This window comes from Triturus cristatus, chromosome 9 (assembly GCF_964204655.1).
Source record: "Triturus cristatus chromosome 9, aTriCri1.1, whole genome shotgun sequence".
Taxonomy (NCBI): Eukaryota; Metazoa; Chordata; class Amphibia; order Caudata; family Salamandridae; genus Triturus; species Triturus cristatus.
In genome coordinates this window covers 914060576-914080753 of record NC_140592.1, presented here as the reverse complement: position 1 = coordinate 914080753, position 20178 = coordinate 914060576, and the positions used below count along the sequence as shown (strand labels likewise).

Sequence of the window (20178 nt, the reverse complement as noted above, 5' to 3'; positions counted from 1 at the left end):
TGTATGCGGTGCATACAGGATCATAGGGGGAGTCTGTGGCTTGCTGGGCAGCCTGTGACAGCTTCTGGGATATTGATTTAAATGTGTTACATTTTACTTTAAAGTATGGTGCCCATACGGCATTTATTAGTGAGCATATGATGTACTGATTTATGGCCTAATGCGTGATTCATGTGTTGTTAACATATATATACTTGATAACGGCCTTTGTTGTGTTATGAAAACAGAAATAGGTTTTAAATTGTTTTTCTTTTACTTTAAAGTATATTTTTGTATCCCCATTGTTTTATGTCACCACCCCCGATGTGGGAAGGTGTGCGGCACCCTTGCTGCTTCGGGAAGGGGCAGTTTCAGTGGAATCGACAGTAACGTGGCATCTGTCTGATTCCAAAATGGCACCTCTGCTCTAGCCAGGGGGCACGTCTGGGCACTTCTGGCTGGCCCTTTGCAGCACATGGGGAGTGTGCTGCGGCAAGAGCAGCGCTACCTTAGAAACCACCCGGCTTTATAAGGAGGCTATTCCTGTGCCGATCTAGTTTCTGTTCTTGCAGTTGCCTCGCTGAAGCCAGAGATCGGTTGCTGCTTTGGACACTTTGCTGGTAGCTTGGTTCTACTGGCGCGTTGGGTTTTTCAGCGCTATGAGTGATGCAGAGGAACCTCCTGTGGTGTCTGGCCCATATGCTGCTGTTGCTGTAACTCCTGATCTCCAGGCCATTATTGCTGAAGCTGTTCAAGCTGCACTTCATGCCAGGGAAGGGGTGACTCGTGCTACGGTTCCAAGGATGGATCCTTCTGTGGAGGGGGGAAGATAAGGACCTTAATGGCCATTTCGTGCAAAGTGCAGATTTGGCTGGAATCATGCCGCATGTTTGGGACAAGTTGGGATTCGCTGATTCAGGCCAGCCACCAGCTGATGATGACTTTTCGCGCAATATCAGTGTGCTGAGCCTGGTTCTTTGCCCTTGCATACTTCCATTTACTGTGTGCTTACGAATGAATGGAAGGATGTTGATAAGCAGTCTTTACCTTGTTTCTTGCTGAAGCCTTATCCCCTAGATACGTTTTTGGAGGAATTTCTGACCTCTGTCAAAGGTGCTAACATTATAGCTGGATTGTCCACCCTAAGGGCGGTGGTGTATGAGAATGCTCTGCCATCTGACGCTGTGTATAAGAAGGTGGAGGGGTGGTGAAATAGGTCTATGTGGCTTCAACCTTTAAGGTCCGTGCTAATGCCTACTCTACTCGTGCCATTCAGTTCCTCCTTAAGGACTTCCATTCTTTGGCTGGAAAAGGTGCAGTAGGGTGCAGACTTTTTGCCCTCGTAGCATTAATGGAATAGCAGGTGCAATTTCTCTCTAACATCACATTTGACAATCTGTGTGCATCTGCGACAGGTTCAAGCTCTGACATTGTGGCCCAGAGCAACATCTGAATGCGTTCTTGGAAGGCGGATACTGCTCAGAAGGCAGTTCTTTTGAAACTTCCTTTTACAGGTTCCAAGATTTTTGGCAGTAATCTGGAGGAGCTGATTAAGAAGCCAGCTGAAACTAGGAAGCAGCTTACTCCTGTTAGTCCAGTCACCAAGAGCAGACCTTTCTGCCAATAACTGGCTTTTCCCACTATAGGTAAGGCTCTGCAACATCAACCCTTGTAAAGCAGGGGTAGTGGCCGGGCACCCCTAATGCTGACAAATCCCAATACTCTTCAGCTGCCCCATCCTCTCCCACCCCTCCCAAGGCATGACTAGTCCAGGTTTCTTCAGATGGGGGAGGGGAGTCATCTGCAGTAATTTCAGGACATTTGGACCTGCACAATTGCAGAGGCATGGTCTGTCCAAGTGGTCTTAGACGGATAGAGGGTAACTTTAAGTGCCTCTCCTTACCATTTTTTCACGACTCCTGCTCCTCGCTCCCTGGAGAAGTTGGCTGCTCCACTACAGGGTAATAAGTGGCTGCTCCAGAAGGCGGCCATCATTCCAGTTCCTCTAGGGGAGATTTTACATGGTTATTATTCCCTGCTTTTCCTGGTGCAGAAGGCGTCAGGGGAGTTCGGCACAGTGCTGGACCGCAAGGGGGGGGGGGGGGGGGGTCAATCAGAATATCACTCATGTATCTTTCAAGATGGTGCCTCTCCAGCTGATTCTGACTCACTTGCGGAAGGGCAAGCTCCTGACATCCATCGATCTCATGGATGCGTACCTCCATGTCCTGGTGCATCCATCTCAGCAGAGGTTCCCCTGGTTCATTGTCCAGGGCAACCACTACCAGTTCCGGGTCCTGTCTTTCAGGCTGGCATATGCACCAATGATGTTCACAAAGCTTTTAGCACCGTTTGTGGGTATTTTACATTCTGACGGTATCCAGCTTTTTCCGTATCTGGATGACTAGATGATTGCCTCATGTTCTTTTTCCAAGGCCCAGATGGAGGTTCTCCATGGGACCACGCTTATGCAGGACTACGGCTTCTTGATCAACTGGAAGAAGCCCCAGGTACAGTCTTCCCAAGATCTACTCTTCATTGGAGCCTGCTTCAGGATGGACGTGGGGGAGGTCTTGGTGTCAGAGAAGCACTGTGTTCATCTCTGCTACCATTTTTCTCTCTCCTTCGTCTATCAGCATCTGCAAGAACATGGCTTTGCAGTCAGATGGAGATGTCCTCTATGTTGGACCTGGTTCCTTGGGGGAGGTTGCACCTGTATCCCCATCTCCTGAGGCATTGGAACCTAGTTGCCCAGTGGAGGCTGGACCTCGCTCATCTGAGCAGGGGTTTTTCTTTGGTTCCTCTTCCTGTTCTGTTTCTCATGACCGTTGCCATTGGGAGTGGATGGAGTGCTACTCTGGGGGATTCCCCCAACTCAGTGGAGATGGAATAAGATGGAGGCTCTTCAGTATTCGAATTGGAAGGAGCTAGTGGCAGTCCTGAAGGCCTTGTTGTTTTTCCATTTCCTGCTGTTGCACACTTTGGGGTGTGTGCAGACAGACAATCAAATTGTCCTCTCAAATCTTAACCGACAGGGTGGCATGTGTCACTCCCGGTTTCTCCTTTGGTTGGACTTAATCCCATCTCCTGTCTCTTTCGACAGGCTATCCTCTGGGGAGAGAGAATGGGTCTGCTGATGCTCTGAGTTGGAGGTTTCCATCCTCTGTGCTGATGTGTCTGGATATGTGGATCTTTCAGTCCAATCGTTGTCAGTTCGGTCACCCGTGGCTAAATTTGTTTGCCGCCAACAATACCCTTCTTCCCCACTTTGGTTTTCAATTTCCATCCTCAGGAGATTGGGCAGTGGATGCTCTGGCTTTTTCCTTGCCCATGGGTCTCCTTTATTGTTTTCTGCCCATCCCTTTTCTTCCTCAGGTGACTCAGAAGGTGGTACAGGACTAGGCAGAGATTCGGTTGACTGCCCCGGCTTGGATGAGGCACCCTTGGTTCCCTTGCCTTTTCCATAAGTCTGTCAGGCCCCATTGTGTGTTGCTGATCCATCTGTACCTCCTGCATCAGCTGCTTCTTCCGCTGGACACTCTTCACAGGTTGAGGCCTCCAGTCTGGCACTTTAGAGGCTGTCCCTCTTAGAACAGGGGTGTGATGGAATGCTGCTACGCTGATCCAGCACTACTGGCAGTCTTCTAACCTTAATGTTTATGGCAGGTACTAGTGAAATTTCTCCGTCTGGTGTCAGGATAAGAGGTTGTCGTCTTTCTCTTGTGATCCTACGCCTGAGTTGGAGTACCTTTGAGATGGTTTTCATCTGGGTTTGGCTGTCTGTACTCTCCGTAGTAGGTGGGCTGCTGTTCAAGCTTTTCGTGGGGCAGGTGTTTTCTCTGTTGCCCCTCTGCTGGCTTGTTTGCTGCAGAGTTGTTTTTTTTCGGCATCCTGTTGTGCATACCCCAGTTCCACTTTGGGACTTGCCTCTGGTACTGCAGGGTTTGCAGGGTGATCAATTTGAACCTTTGGAATCCGCTGATGTCAAGTTTGTTTTGGCCAAGGTTGTTTTTCTAGTGACCATTTCCTCTGGGAGCTGGCTTGGAGATAATGGAGCATTGTTGTCCTCCCCTCCATTCATTTGTTTTTTTTTCCAGACAAGGTGGTGCTTTGTCCTAGTCCAGCCTTTCTCCCCAAGGTGGTGTCCTCTTTTCATTTGGATTCTGATATTGTTTAACCTACCTTTTATCTGTCTCCCGGCCTGACGATGAGGAGCGTTTACATTCCCTAGATGTACATCATGCTCTTTCTGTGTATTTGCAATGCACCGCTGTGTTCCACAAGTTGGATGCCGTGTTTGTCTCCAATGGTCTGGCAAAGAGGGGTTGCAAGTCTTCGCTCTCTGCCTTGTCCCATTGGATTAAGTTGGCCATTTCTCATTCATATTCCTTGGCTGGCCAACCTGTCCCTGAGTCTTTCCATGGGAGATCTACTTGGGGTCCTGGGCAGCATTTAAGGGGGTTTCAATTTGAGACATTTGCTTTGCTGCCTCTTGTGGTCTGCTTCACACGTTTATGACCCATTACCGTTTGCGATTGGGTGGAGATGTATGCTCTATTTTTGGTGCTGCCGATATGAGTTCTGTATGTCCACCTGCAGTGTAATCTTTGTTGGGTCATTGCTTTAAATGCTCTGGTTTGCTATACTTGTGGTGTGCTCTATTTCAAAATAAGTTTCATGGCTTGAGTAACTACTCATATGTAAGGACTGTGAGAGGAAGATCGTTAAGGAGGTAATGTCCAGTTACTTACCGGTACTTTTCATTACTCCGAGTCCATGTCTTTCTCATCCCAGTCCCAGTCCCGTCTCTCCCTGTTGTTCAACTGATTTCTTTCTAGGCTTTATTATTTCAGGAAGTCCTCCCCAGGAAGTGAGGTATTTGGAACACTTTAGATGCTGGTCATTTTGGATTGAGGAGGAAAAGTCAAGTTTGGTAATTAGGTTCTGCAGAAATGGAGATAAACTAAGGAGTGTTAGAGGAAGACATGGACTCAGAGTAATGAAAATTACCGGAAAGTAACCGTGCATTGCTTCCTGGACAGCAACTGCAGGAGGGAGGAGGAGTAGTGGTGGGCACTGCAAGTGCACATTGGTTTGGCTGGTTGTCTTACGACGGCCAGCATGACTTGTGCACTTAGATCTCTCCAACCAGAGCTATGCTGCACAGCTGGGTGGAGAACAGGCATAGGCTCCCGGACCCTGAATGAGCAGCAAACAAGCCCACTCCAACCAATCCTGGAGCTTCTCTCATGCTGGGTAATAGTATTACCAGCATGAAAGCAGAGTCTGGGTTTGCATAGGGGAGTTCACTAAGTCTGGGCACCAGCTCATGGACTGTCGGGAGAAGAGCACTGAGGCAGGCGGCCGGCAGGTAATTACACTTTTTTAAAAAAAATGTATTCTTCCCTGTGCTGCCCAACCACTTTCATTTGACAGTAGCCGCCTGTGTGTCAGTAGCTCTATGTGCATGGATGCCTATTCGTCTATGGGCACAGACACCCGTGTGTCTGCTTTTGCTCGTCTGTGTGCATATCTGACTATAAATGTGTTTGTCTCAACTTGAACTGATATCTGTAGGCATGTTGCATTATCTGTATGTACTACAGATAAGCAAAACTATCTGCACTGTCAACTTTTTTTTTTAGGCTTAAATTTCCTTTAGAAAATGATTACACTTCTAACTTACACTCAAATGTATTTGCATTCTCCTTAACTAAGCCAATTAAACTGGATCATTTTTCAACTAACTACATTCAAAACTATCTTTACAACTATAAACATTACAACTTGCCAGTAACACCCACACCCTTAATTTCGTGAGATCATTGACCCCATCATCAGCTATTTTACCTTGGAATTATTCTGTCAGCAGACAGTGGACCCTCCATTGGTAACACTAGCATGTCTTGTGGAAGGGCTCCCATCTTGAGGCCATTTTGGTTTTTAAAGTTGGCCCGATCTCGTACTCCATACGGTTGGAAGGTTGGACCCAACACATTTGTATCACAGTGGATGTTTCTACCCCCTAACACATGGTGCCTGCATTTCGCCCAAAAAAGTCAATGGGCTGTTTTCAAAGCACCTTGGATATCTAAAAACAAAAATAATAGCTCCCTGGGATGACAAGTCGATAGCTGTTGGAGTCACTGTATCCCCTGTCCAAAGGTTTGACACTTGGATGCGTTGAGACACACTTGAGTAATGAGACCTTAGCACCAGAAGAGGCCTCTAGCAAAGGTCCGCCATGTTAGAAAGTTATTGAACTGGCAAGACAGGTATTTATTGGAGTTTGAGATTGGAATGTTCTTCCAACTTCATACATTTCCGAGCAGCTGGGCACCTGTACTTAGTATAAGCACCTATATGGACAGCATAGCACTGTTACGATGCTGATTCCCAACTATGAGATCGTCCCTAATCACATAAGAGCCACAAGAATGAATGTGTGAATAAGGCTAATGTAATTTAGCAAATCTTAGCAGTGCTTAGTGATCATAAAGCCATTGGCTGGATAGCTTCTCCACCGGCCAAGACAGTGTTTTGTGATTAGGAGTTTTGCTCGGAGCTGCGCACAGGAGTTATTCCGGCCTAGTCCTTATCTGCTGTGGGTGCAGTCACCCGTACGCTTGAAGTAGCAATCTGTAAATCATTTGTTTGGAAAGCAAATATCCGTTCCTTGCAAGTAGTTAATGTTTCGCTTTGGGTATGTTACGCATTGCTGTGGCATTTACCAACATTGTTTCTCTCTTTGTTAACTTTTGAACCAGTTCTCTATCCAGCATTTAGCCCAGCACAGAACAAGGTACAACTGTATGGTACAAAGATCATTTGCTGTGGTTTGGACGAGGCACAGAGCTGGACCAGTGCAAGAAATGCACCTTACTTAGAGAACAAATGTGGTGGGGGCGGGGTCAGTGTCACAGGGGTCGGTTCCTGTGATGCCCGACTATTTAAAAATAGTGCTTGCCTATCAAAATGTCAACAAGTTATTTTAAACCCATATCTCTTACTGTTCTGTTCAACAGCTCAACTATACTCCCCAGTGAGGTAAGGTAATTTTATTGTTTAGTTAATTAAAGCCATAACAATTTTAGCATAAAATAAACAGACTACAGCAGGTTTCTTAATTAAAAGAGACTTGATTAATATATACGTTCCAGTATGATTTTGCCACTCTGAAATGCGCACAGTACCTTTAAAACTACCTCTATGAAAGTCACTTTTGTTTTCCATTCTCTGGATTGAAAATCCATCTATCACCCTGCTATGAAGAGCACTTGAATGACCTGCCTCTCACCTACAGAAGTGAGCATCAATGCCATATAGTAGGCAGAAATATTGAAAACAGTGGCATGAGCCTACTTTCCCCAATAGTAAGAGGCTGACAAATGTAGACCAGAGTCACACTACCTCGCAACAACCAGTGGAGGGACTCACCTCTGATCCCATCAGCTTCTACATCCGGATCCTACAAGTCTCCCATTGTCAATTGAGAAGTCAATATCCCAGAATTCACAGCCCAGTGTTTCAAATGGGCAAATACTGCCAGGTACCGAGTACCTGCACTTCTTTAAATTTAAATGGAGAGCTCCTCCACTTCTCAGCACTGCTGCAATACATTTAATGGGAGAGAACAGACCCTTCTTAGGAGCAAATAGATACTCGAAATAGAGAGAACTGACAACTCTATATTTCCACTTAAAGCAATGGCCGTCACACAACAAGATCTCCAATACACAAGTTGGTCTCCTAAAGCTAGCATAGAATAGAGCTGGCAGAATTGTTCTACCATGTTGTGTGATCTCAAAACTGGCAGCGAGGGATATTTGTATTATTTGTCATGCTTCCAGATCCAGAAACGTAGGTCTGTCTGGGTGTCTGCAACACAGCTAAAGATAACATAACATAACATGTATATTTGTAAATAACAAATTCACAGATAGGCCACTTGGTGCTGAATAACAGATGTTTATTGTTACCCAACTCAATTGTACTCATTGTATCAACCTCAGAAGGATTAAAGGCTGAGTGGGCCCACCGGGATTATGAACCTGTGACCATGAGGTCGAACACTGGTTCCTATAGTGGACGCATTAGTCCACTAAGCCACCAGACTCGGCTAAAGATAGGTCTACACAGTATGCTCTCAGTAATAGAGTGAGATGGTCTACCCAAAAACAAATTCAGAGTTCTTAAAGTTCTGTACAGGGCAATAGAGATGCTCATAATATTCTTTGGAGTTTGCAAGTGGCACTCTCAGGCCTGTTCTGCCGGCCCTACAGCAGTCAGTGGTTACTTCTCAGTCCCTGTGTATCTGTGGTGGACAACTTCATTAATTTCCTGAGTCCCGCGCCCTTGGGTACTATTGCACACCAAATGGATAACCACTTTACACAACTTGTATACTTGTCTCTTCAAAATGTAACTAGGCAAAGAAGTCGAGGATTACTCCACAAAGTGTTACTGGGTTTTGAACTCAAATTTAGCATGACATTACTCACCCACGATAAACTCTGCGTCCAGTCAGAGCTGTAGAGTGGGTCCATCCAGAGGCGAGATACTGGACATAAATTAGCGGATTTCCCGTTCTGCCCACCTTGTGGTTCCCCGTCGCAATTAATGGTCAGAAACTACCGAATTTCCTGCAGAAGCTCACGGTTCTCATTACCAGTGGCCCATATGGAACAGGGCCACAGGTGTGTTGTGTCGGAAACCTGTACTAATTAGAATGAGCCTTTTGAATCCAACTACTCCATGTTTCACCCATGGCTCATGCAAACAGGAAAAAACAGAAATGTCCATGATGTATGGTAAGCAAATTCTGAGCGTCAGGGGTTTTGCTTTTTACTGTCCAAAACAAACCACAACACTGAAGGTTTTTTTTCAGAAAACAAAGAACACCGACTGTGCCGCCATGATATGGTTGCGTGGCCGGCACTCATAAAGACCAAATATTCTATTCTTTGTAGCACTTATATAGCACATAGCTACCCTTAGGCATCCCAGTTCTGATATGCTACCACTGAGGAGCCGTACATTTGATGGGTAGGCTGCTGTGCAAATGAATGTCGCCCTACTGTCCACCAAACTATAAATGGCCTCCTACGTCTTTAATTACATGTAGGAAATAAAAGCCTGTTAAAATAATGAGCAGCACAAAAAAAATCTAAAGGTCATAGTGTCCTACACAGCTGAGATGCCACCCTAAATGTAGGACAAGGCGCTAAGCCCATAATAATATTGTTGTTCTACGGGGTAGGATTGTGAGATCACGGCTGTCTTCAGAAACAGTCGGGGCTCTGTTCTCTTATTGTGGCTTTATTTACCAATTCCAATCAATGGAACAATAGTGCCATAGAGAATGCTTCAATGGGTAAAGTACACTTCAACACATCTGGCATTTGTCCTCCTTTTTTAGAAGCCTGTGAGCAAGGATGGAGGCTTAAAAAATGGCTGCTGAGAAACTGACAAAAAGCAATCACAAAACACACCAAGACTTTAATCACCTAAAAATCATACAGTCATGGACATCATTTACGGATTCCAGCTGCGACCTCTGGCTTGCCCTTTGAGACCCCAGGCATTGCCTAAGCAACGCCTGACCTCAGAGGAGGCAAAGTCAGTACCAGGAACACAAGGGCAGCTCGTCCTGATGGATGTTGGTTGAGTCACCACTTTCTTTGTTTTCAGTCAATTTTTATTTTACACTAATAGTGAATAATAATATCTTATTCACTACTAGTGTAGTACAAAAATGGAGTACAGTTTGCTGGAAAATGACCCTATCTGGCATCTGAGGTGAGCAAAAAATGCTTTTAAATCCATGTTCTGTGCGTGCTTGCAGCTCAGAGTGTGCATATGTAAGAGTGAGTGTGTGTATATGAGTGAATGTGTGTGTATGTGTAAGCATGTGTGTTTGAGTGAATGAAAATATCAAATGGCGTGTGATGTCACTTCCACTACTCCTGACATTTTGGTGAACTGATGTCCATGCATACAGTAGTAAACTTGGATTCTGACCCACAGAAAATAATTATGGTTTTAGCAGGCCAAAACAAATGAGGAAAAACAGACTATGACAGAATGAGATAAGACTATGATCCCGTTGCTAATGGGCTCAAATGGACAATTTAGTATGTGAAAAAACTCAGTAAATCTAGCAGAAAGTGGGCACGGGTCACAGATTTTGTTACCCAAAGTGGAGTGAAAACCATTTGTAATTGTATGTTGGTGTGGCTGTGTGTGACATCTTTAATCATAGTAAGACTGATGCAACGTTATATTTTCTGATTTATATTCCTTAGAATGCATTTCAACTTATGGCATACGAGGCTTTATAATCATAGGTGCTGGAAGTAGAGGTGCGGGGGGCAGGTGGAGGGGCTGTGGTACCCCAAAAAAAAGAGTGCCGGACTTCAGAAGGTGAAGGAGCATTAAATATGACTTTGAGAGGTAACAAAGAGTTAAACAAGCATAGGCAAAGCCAGTAGGTTTGAAGTATGTATTGCATGGTCATGGCTTTGGCAGTGCTTTTTTGTGTACTGTAGAGAAAGCACAGACCACAGCATCTGAAAAATGAATGCTACAGAAAACAAGCATAACAAAATTCAGTACGCTGGCGTGGCTGCCAACATATGTTTTTGCCAATTTATTTTTGTAAAACTGTTCCAGGGGACTACTGTAAGTGGCCATTGTGCAAAAGCAGAATGTGGTCACTCACAGAAAGAGAAGCCAGTGGCTGAAGGTGGACGCCTCTGTACCCCATGATGTATGCTACAGTGGGTGTGTATAGATTAACCCTGGGCGGCCAACTACGCTACGCTCGCGTAGTTTGTGCTACTTCGCGCTACGCGAATTGCACGTAGCACAGTGCAAAAACACGTAGCGTAGTTGGCATTTTTTGCTCGCTCGCGGTCCTCAACGTCGCGAGCGAGCAAAAAGACATCCGGTGAGACTTTTTCCTTGTTCACGATCAGCAACATCAAGTTGCCGATCGCGAGCGTGGAAAATAAACCTCCCGGCGAGATTCTCAACGCGGGGAGGTCAGGTTTCTCATTGCGAGTGGTCACGTATGCTCGCGACCGCTTGCGATGAGAAACTACCAGTCCGCTTTGAGAAAGCTGCCGCTCGAGTAAAAATCTACTTGAGCGGCAGAAAACAACAGCTCGCACTGTGCGAGATGCCGTTTTCAATGATTGCACAGTGTGGACAAGCATCCGGCACTGTGCAATCATCCCGAACGATGAGTTTAGAGGGACAGGTATATAGAGGTTCTTTGTGGCAGACAGGAAGGCAGTTTCTATGTAGTTAGATTAAAAAACAAATTTAAGGGGGAGAGTAGAGACTAAAAATCAGGATAACAAGCGACCTGCGAAAGAGTGAGAGAAGTAAGAGTGAGAAGGATGTGCATTTAGGAGGCCAGATGGATCATGATATGGTACCTTCAGGGAGGAGCGAGCTCAGAATTATGTATAAAAAAATTAGTAAGAGTTACAGTGGAGGCTGTGAAAGAAGATAAGCAACATTAGCTAAGTAAAAGAAGAAGGATAAATAACAACTAGAGTACAAGGCAGATGAATATTCTCTGTTTAGAGAAGGTGGCAACTAAATTCCACTCGGTGATAGATTTGTTTCTTAAGCCAGGAGTATTTCCAAGTATATCAAACTCTTACAGGAAAAAGGAAGTAGCAAAAAAGAAAGAGAATCAGAGTTGGTGGGGTGGAGAGGGAATTACCTGATGGTGTGAAATATTCTAGAGTACCATATCAATCAAGCATCAATGTCATACCACTGGTTTGCTATCCAGGAGAGGCTTAGTGAATGTTGTGTTGAATTGGGACATGTTTGAACTCATGCGGAACAGATTTACTGAGAGCAGAAGGGATATGGAAAGAATTTGAATTGTTTTAAGCTGTTAGGCAGAGGTAATCGATGAAGATAATTTGAAGAAAACATATAGATATCCTTCATACAAAAAAAGGAATCATTCTTACTCTATGTCATGGCAACCATAAGAAAATAATGACACAATCAGAAGCCTTACTGCATCTTTGGCTACTGATGTTTCATTACGCTACCCACAATTCAAAGCAATTTCATCTAACCCAAACAGCCCATGCGGTTTAGGGCCTTGCATCAACTTTAGGGCCTTGGTTTAGGTTTAGGGCCTTGCATCAACCAAGCACTCACCTGGAAGACATATTTCTACTGTTTTTAGCCAGTTTGCAAGGAGCCATAAAATACCAACATATGAAAACAAGTGCAACACCTCTTTGTGACTGTGTGTTTACAACCTGAGCCTTTAAGTCAGATTACTTCATTTTACACTGCCCATGTTTCTTTTCCACTGTTTCCGCTCAGACCTTCCTCGTGTTCAGAGTTAACATAGTTAGGGCCACTAGCATCATACGATTATCTCTGGCTGTGTCATCCTCCACTTACAGATAGATTTACCAGACTTACCACATTAACATCTGTTATCTGATACGGAATTTGCTGATTTTAACAAAATAATGTTTGGTGCGCAAATGGATCAAAAATCACTGAAACAATGCCACACACAGTGCCGCATAGTGACACTAAACCCTGTACATATGTAACTGGTCACCTTTCAATTGCGTGTTGCTTTGTCCAGTTTTAACTTTTAAACAAGTACTACAGAGGTAAAAGTGTTTCCATTAGTGTAGTAACACCACAAAATAGTGCAATAACATGGCCACAGAATGTGCCACATAACTTGCCTCGCCTTGCAGCACAATTTAGTCAACACTGCCGCATTTTTATGTCCTCTATTGCTGTATAATTTCAGTGGCTGTGAACACAATATGCCCTTTATTGATACTTTGTAATATAGGATCTTCTGCTGGCCTTGGCTCTCGACACAAAGTTTTTTCAGGCATTTAGATTTGTTTTGTGGCTAACAACATCTCCAGAGCGTACACAGCAAACAAAATTGTCTTTTGCCGTTATTTTGAGTTAATTTGTTACCACATAGAAGTCAGCGCCTCATTTAAGGAAAATAAGCAAATACTGATCATTTCTTCAAAATGCCCGCTTCTGAGCAGTGACATACTACAGTAAGGCTCTTCCTTGCCTGGGGTGCAGGAAAAAGAAAGAGGCTTTTATGGAAACAGAATGCTAAAGTTACACTTGTCTCGGCCTCTTTAGCACCCACGGAAAATACTTCCGCCCCTCACCGGGCCTCGCTCCGTTTGTCTGCCTGTGACCTCTGGTCTTTGCTGAAGAGCAGCATACATTGTTTGTAAAACCAGTTTTGTGTGTGCTGAGCTATTTTTGTAGCATGTTTACTTAATTACAGCACACGTGGCAGAGACAAATTGTGAGACAAGCACTACAGCCGCCGCACTTCTCCCCAGGTATATGTTGCTAAGTCAAAACTGCCACAATTTACCTGGAGAGAAATGCCTCGTACATACCAGGATATGGTAACGCCAAAATCTGTATGTTATGCCTCATTTGTAACTGGGTCTCATTTAGTGCAAACAGTAAATTCTATTACCACGCACATCCCAATTACAATTTGTGTGATAAGCATCACACCGCACGCATGTTCTCCTATTAAATGTCAGAAGGTAAAACCTGTTGAAATGTACAAGGGCATAGATAAGCCAGTAAATAATAGGACGCTTTGGTGCATTAAGCACCAACATCCACACATTATCCCAATTTTTGGGGCACTTATAGTAATTGGGTGCTATTTATAGCACCCAATACATTAACATTCGTCCACTGTCGGAATATCGGGTGTGATAAATAGGGCACCCTTTTACGGGCAATGCTAATTGTAAAAGTAAACAGCACTCTGCATGCTGGGGTGGGCGAACTCATATGTACAGTTTTAAAGAAAAACTTCGAGTCCCAGAATACAGTGAGCTATTAGCTACAATTCATGACTAGATAAAGTTGTCACATGGCATACATTAGAGTGTGGAAAGACAGATCCCTTCTTCACAGATAGTTAGGATCTCCAGGTGGCTCCACATCACAGGAACATCACTTTAAACCATTCCTGAAATGTGCTTTTACATATCATTGTTGTCAGGCGGGCAACTAGAGCCACATTTCGAGGGAGGCTGAAAAAGATTTCGCTTGGGGGGGGGGGGGGGGTTAATTCTAACAGCCATAGGCAGAGTGGCCCTGAGAAGGGGTGGAAACACAACAAAAGCCTCATTTACAAGTAAATGGTCTTTTAAAGACCTGTGAAGTACTCAGGTGCGGCTGCAATTAGACGGACGTCAGCCCGCGAAGCTGTCTCAGCCCGGGCTGACACACACGAGGGGGGGAGGGGGGGTGGGTGAAGCCCGGTGAGCCCAATGGGCGTTGTGTGCCTGATTGTTGTAAGACTACAACTCCCAGAATGCTCTGATATGTAAAAATTAAAGTACAAGAAAGGAAAAGCGGCGTCCCTGTGACATGGAGCCAGCTGGTCACCCTACATCTATCAGCAGTTAAATGATGTGTTTGTTTGAAACTAAGTGAAGCCGCATGCAAGCTATTGGCATTTGAAGTTCTCTGTCACATCATGCCAGCCATGTTCTGAAATTAGTGATTTTGGATTGAGAGTCAGTTCCAGCGGCCACACTTCTCTTCCGAGTTAATTATACTAATATGAGGGGAGGACCACCCAGCTGAGTCTGCTTTTGCTAAAACTCTTGCTGAACTTCTGAGAGCCCTCCTGATTGGCTACAGTCTCCCTCGCGCACCAGGACTGCCAGAGTGCGCCAAAGGGGTGTTAAGTCCAACACACGCTGTTTTGTTGACTCTGATGGAGGCGTTCGCCGTTCATTGCCCCGCTGCCTCGGAGTGGCAAAGACGCACATCAATCACACTGAAACAGCCCACACAAAATGTGCAAAGTACTAACAGCAGCAAACACTCGGAAAAGATGAGCGGAAATCATCTGAGGCTCGTGCTGCGTCCACGACGACCAAGCCCCCCAGCACGTCCTTATCCCTACAAAATCCTGTAGCCTGATGGGTGGAGGGACGTCATAAAAGCAACGCACACACAAACAAATCAGATATAAATAATGCAATACAACCCACACACGCGCCGCTGCAACTGGCGTGCTTTGAGGAAGACCGGCGTTATCTTGGCAAAGCGAAAAACATGATAGATAACATTTTCAGCAATCTGGCTGTGATCTGTACTCGGTAAAAGCAGCCACAGCTAGCTGTTGCTGGGGTAGCGCAACCCACATATCAGCACAGAAGATGAGGAATGAGAAACAGGCTCTGGAGAAAACATGTTTTTTCCTTTACCTTGCAGATTCTGGACTCGAATGTCGCTTATCTGTCCAATCAGCTCCTCCCGCTGGAACCAGTCCCATTCGTGCCCGGCCATGGGGGCTATCCAGGGTGAAATGATAAATGCTGGAAACACACACCAAACGGTTCAAAGAGAGCGTGGCGCCAGCGGGGTCCTGTTCCTGTGCCGGGGGGAGGTGGGCGGAGGGCGGCCGCTTCCCAGCTCAGGGAGAAGAGCGGGAGGGGGGCGTCCAGCGCGCGCAGGAGCTGCCCTCGGCCATCTCCCGGGACCGGAGAGGAGGGAGCAAGGAGTGACACAGTGGAGCAGTGATGGGAGGGCGAGAGTATGGGAAGGACGCTATAACCAGGAGCAGGGAGAGGGCACGAGCCTGGAGGGGGGTGGAGGGACCAGTCGGCAAAAGCAGCGGAAAGTACCTGCTCAGGAGAGAGGGGTTGTCGGCTCCCTGGCAGGGCAGCGTGGGTTTGCTTATAGAGAGCCAAAAAGCTGCAGGATCCTCAACGAGAGAGGGGGCACGGAGGAGGGAGGGAATAAAAACTGGAAAGAGAGAGCAAGCTCAAGATTGGGGTTGTGAGAACGTGATGTTTTGCTTCCGTGGGAGGGGAAAGACAGGGTAGGGCAGAGGGGCCGTTCAAGGCGCGCAGGGAGGCACATGGCATTAGGCTGGGGCAGTGAGAGGCAAGCTCTCGAGCTTCGTGAGCACTGAGGGCTATTTTGATTCAGTAAAGGAGGTGGCGGATTTAATGCGCGCGGGGGGGTGTTCCCGCACCCTGGCACCCGACGGGGCAGGGACAGGGCAAGCTAGAGAAAGTGACAGCTACAAGGGAGAAAAAAACAGCCGAGGGCAGCTCCAAGTTGGGAGAGGAATAGAATAGGGCACTGGTAGTGGGCCATTATCAATAAATGGAGTAGGGTTATTCCACTCCAGACCGGAGGGTGCGTGGAGTGAGTGAGCGTAAAGAGAGAAAAGTCCTCTCCATGGTTGAGGACAGGCTGAACGAGCTTCCTCAGCACGACGCGGGAAGAAAGGGGTACCCTCTTCAGAGGCAGGAAGCGCCGAGGGCGGTAGTGGGACAGGGGGGGGAAGTGCGGTAGTGCACCGCCTCTGTCGCAGTCAGGGCGAGGTAAATGCTAATTAGCCCATGTAGTATACACGGGTCAGTATCAGTGCAGCTCCAGAGGCCAAAGATGCAGTCTGGCGGCCGAGCACCGATTCCTGTGGGGGACTTGAGTCTTCCACGCACATTGTGATGCCTCTTGTGACCTGCGCACCTGCTGCTGACGCAACTCCCTGTTTACAAGAATTCCAGTCGGGGCCGAAGATCGCAGACACCTGGTGAACGTGTCTGTGATGAAAACAAAGCAAATTCATTGAGAGACGCTACAGACACACCCCTCGCAGACAGCAGTCACACCACGCAGACATAGGCACTCCCCGTACAGGCACCAGAACCCCCGCCCCAAAGGCACGATGCTGTCGTCTTTGACAGAGGACTTTCTCATACAGTAAACATACCATTCCCAGTCAACAGGCCCTCTCGTTATGGCCAGCAAACACTCCCACATACAACAGAAACTCCATTTACTGACCACAGCCTCTCGCATAGGTAACAGAAACTGTCTTCACAGACACCAGACGCTTCCTAGGCTAGCACAGCAGCACTCTCTTCGCTTAGAGCAGACAACCCTTTTACTCACAACAGAGCTAAGACATGAAGTACAACTTATTTTATTGGAATGACAGGCTTTGCCATAGGAAGTAGACGAGTGTAGAAACGCTACACACGCACACACATATTCAATGAAAAAAAGAAAGGTTTAAGATTAGTTTTAGTTAGTAAAACTTAATATTTGAATACATAACTAACTTAACCTCCCATACAAATTCAAAAGTTATAGTTATAACTGTTATAATTTGCACCTCACCCAAAACGTGCTATAACTCGCACAATTTCGTACACCGTGTGGTGAACTTGCTAACCACTAAATGAACTATAACTCGTGCCTTCCCCCCATGCACTGTTTATACCATTTCATATTACACCACTTATAACCAGAGCCACTGGAATTATCCTGCGTGAGAGGGCCAAATATGCAACAAGCTTGAGTAAATTAATGCTGCAAGAAAAACCAAATTTTTCAGCACGTTTCGTCCTAATACGACTTCATTATTTTGTAATTTTTTAAGGGTCAAGCCTCAAAGAGCATGCACTAGTGCATGCGTCTCGCTTGTGAGACAGTGTTGATACCAAAAGGGCCTGGAGCCTGCCCATTACTTACCATTTGTTGGCTTGTGTGGCACTCTTCTTTTATCAGTTCAGTTGACTGGGGGTGAGTGCTTGCATTGTTCAACACTCCATCCATCATCCCCTTTGGTTTTGCTTTGTTCGCCCTAAGTTGGCAGGGTATGCCCAGACGTGGGTCCCTTGCTCACTTTGCCACTGGATTCAAGATAGCCTAGCTGAGGAGGGTTATGAACCCGAAACCGGTCCCAGGATGCTTGTTTCCGGTCCAGGGAAGACATGGCTTGGCAGTTCGGGCTGCACTGTTCCCATGAGGCACAGGGTCAGACTGATTTGCATATGGCCATGTCTGAACTGGGGTGGCGGAGTGAGCTAAAGAATGATGATGGATTAAACCCACATCAGTTGACTGGGGGTGAGTGCTTGCATTGTTCAACACCCCGTCCATCATCCCCTTTGGTTTTGCTTTGTTTGCCCTAAGTTGGCAGGGTATGCCCAGACGTGGGTCCCTTGCTCACTTTGCCACTGAATTCAAGATAGCCTGGCTGAGGAGGGTTATGAACCCGAAACCGGTCCCAGGATGTTTGTTTTCGGTCCAGGGAAGACATGGCTTGGCAGTTCTGTCTGCACTCTTCCCATGAGGCACAGGGCCAGACTGATTTGCATATGGTCATGTCTGAACTGGGGTGGCGGAGTGAGCTAAAGAATGATGATGGATTAAGCCCAGATCAGTTGACTGGGGGTGAGTGCTTGCATTGTTCAACACTCCGTCCATCATCCCCTTTGGTTTTGCTTTGTTTGCCATAAGTTGGCAGGGTATGCTCAGACGTGAGTCCCTTGCTCACTTTGCCACTGGATTCAAGCAAGCCTGGCTGAAGACGGCTGAAATGCCAGAAACCGGTATATGGGGAACTTTGAGCAGAGACACCTTTGGCGTGAAGGCCCACCGGAAGTGACTGAACATATCATTTACTGGTCCAGATATATAGACGACATCTTTATGATATGATCAGGTAACGAAAGAGATCTTCTGAAATTGGTGAATCATCTCAATGCCAATACGTACAACCTGAGTTTTACACATAAAGCTCATCGAACCAGAATAGACTTCTTGGATGTAGTTTTATATGTAGAGGACAACAAGATTCTATCTAAACTGTATAGGAAGGAAACATCTTGCAACTCAGTCCTACATACGAACAGTGCACACCCTAGCTCACAGATCAATGCAATCCCTCGGGGGGAAATGACTAGGATTAGAAGAAACTGTTCAGACCCTTCAGTTTTTGCCTCGGAACTAAACATCTTGGAAGAACGTTTTGTACAGAGAGGATACTCACAAACTGTTCTGAAGAAGGCTAAAACTAAAATACTCAAGACCTCGAGAGAATCGCTGTTACACAACACACATAGGAAGAAAGGGAAAAGATGTGACAAGCTTGCACTTGTGACTAATTTCCACACACACAGTAATGTTGTATACAAAATCTTATTAAAACATTGGCATCTATTACATCTACACAAATCTTTAGCTAAACACATCACCAAGAAACCAATGGTTGCACATAGGAGGGGTATTACTTTACGTAACATCTTATGTCCCAGCTATTTGCCCCCCAAAGGTCAAAGTACTACTTGGCTTCCAAACAAACCGAAGGGTTTCTTTAAATGCACACAATGCAATGTTTGCCCCTTTGCACTGAACAAATGAATGGACTTCAAATACAACACCCAAGTCAAGTATTCGGTGCGTGAATTCATAAATTGCAACACTTGCTATGTGGTTTATTGCCTAGTATGTATCTGTGGGCTTATCTATGTGGGTAGTACACTGCGTCCCCTTAAAGAGCGAATACAGGAACATATCAGAGCAGTCAGGAACAACAACAGAGAGTATCCATTTGCGGTCCACTTTAATGATTCACACTTGTTAGCGAATATGAAAGATATCCGGTTTCATGGTATCACTCAAATTAAAGCGCAGCAAAGAGGGGGTGACCGGGTCTTAAGGTTACGTAGAACTGAAACACAATGGATCATTAAATTGAGAGCGGTAGAACAGGGCTTAAATTTTGATAAGGAACTACATGTTTTCCTGTCTGAGTGATCACCCACATCCTTAGCTTGTGTCACAGAGGTACTCTCTATCTAAGAAAGAATACTATAACCTGTTTCTATATCATGTGATCAAAACCAAGAGAGTTACTGTGATGTACAATGTGATCCTATGTTGTATACTCATGTTGACATTTCTGTAGAAGTATGATTCAAATGTTTTTGTCTATGTTGACACACTAACGGAGACTGGATCTAAACAATTCTATACGCAATGATCACATTGGTGTCTTCTAGTCTAACTCGCCTGTTGTAGGTGTGTTTGTTCTCTATCTCTTGTGCTCGACACTGGAATTAGGGATTATAACATCATTAATCTAAGTGTTGGCCTAATAACTGAGTCTTCCCTCTGCATACATGTGCTATGTTGTACTAGACGGTTACCATGAATAAGTCAATACCGTTACTGCACGAATTGTGATGATTGCTCTGTTCTTTGTCTACAGCATTTCCTAAATGGCCTTATCAGAAAATGTACAGGTGTAAACCGGTTGAATGGCCTATTGAACTTTAAAATCAAGGTGGATGGGGGTCTTTTTGCACTCCCCTCCGAATT

The 20178-nt window shown here is 45.6% G+C and overlaps 1 protein-coding gene across 1 annotated transcript in view; it reads right to left on the bottom strand.

Annotated features, from left to right (window-relative positions):
- The window catches only part of CLMN (calmin), a 479452-nt gene extending 462805 nt beyond the window's left edge, over nucleotides 1-16647 (bottom strand). The window contains exon 1 of the mRNA XM_085626456.1: nucleotides 15261-16647. Within this exon, the coding sequence (XP_085482582.1) occupies nucleotides 15261-15342 (82 nt within the window). The 5' untranslated portion in view covers nucleotides 15343-16647. The remainder of the gene's footprint in view (nucleotides 1-15260) is intronic.
- Nucleotides 16648-20178: the final 3531 nt, after the last annotated feature.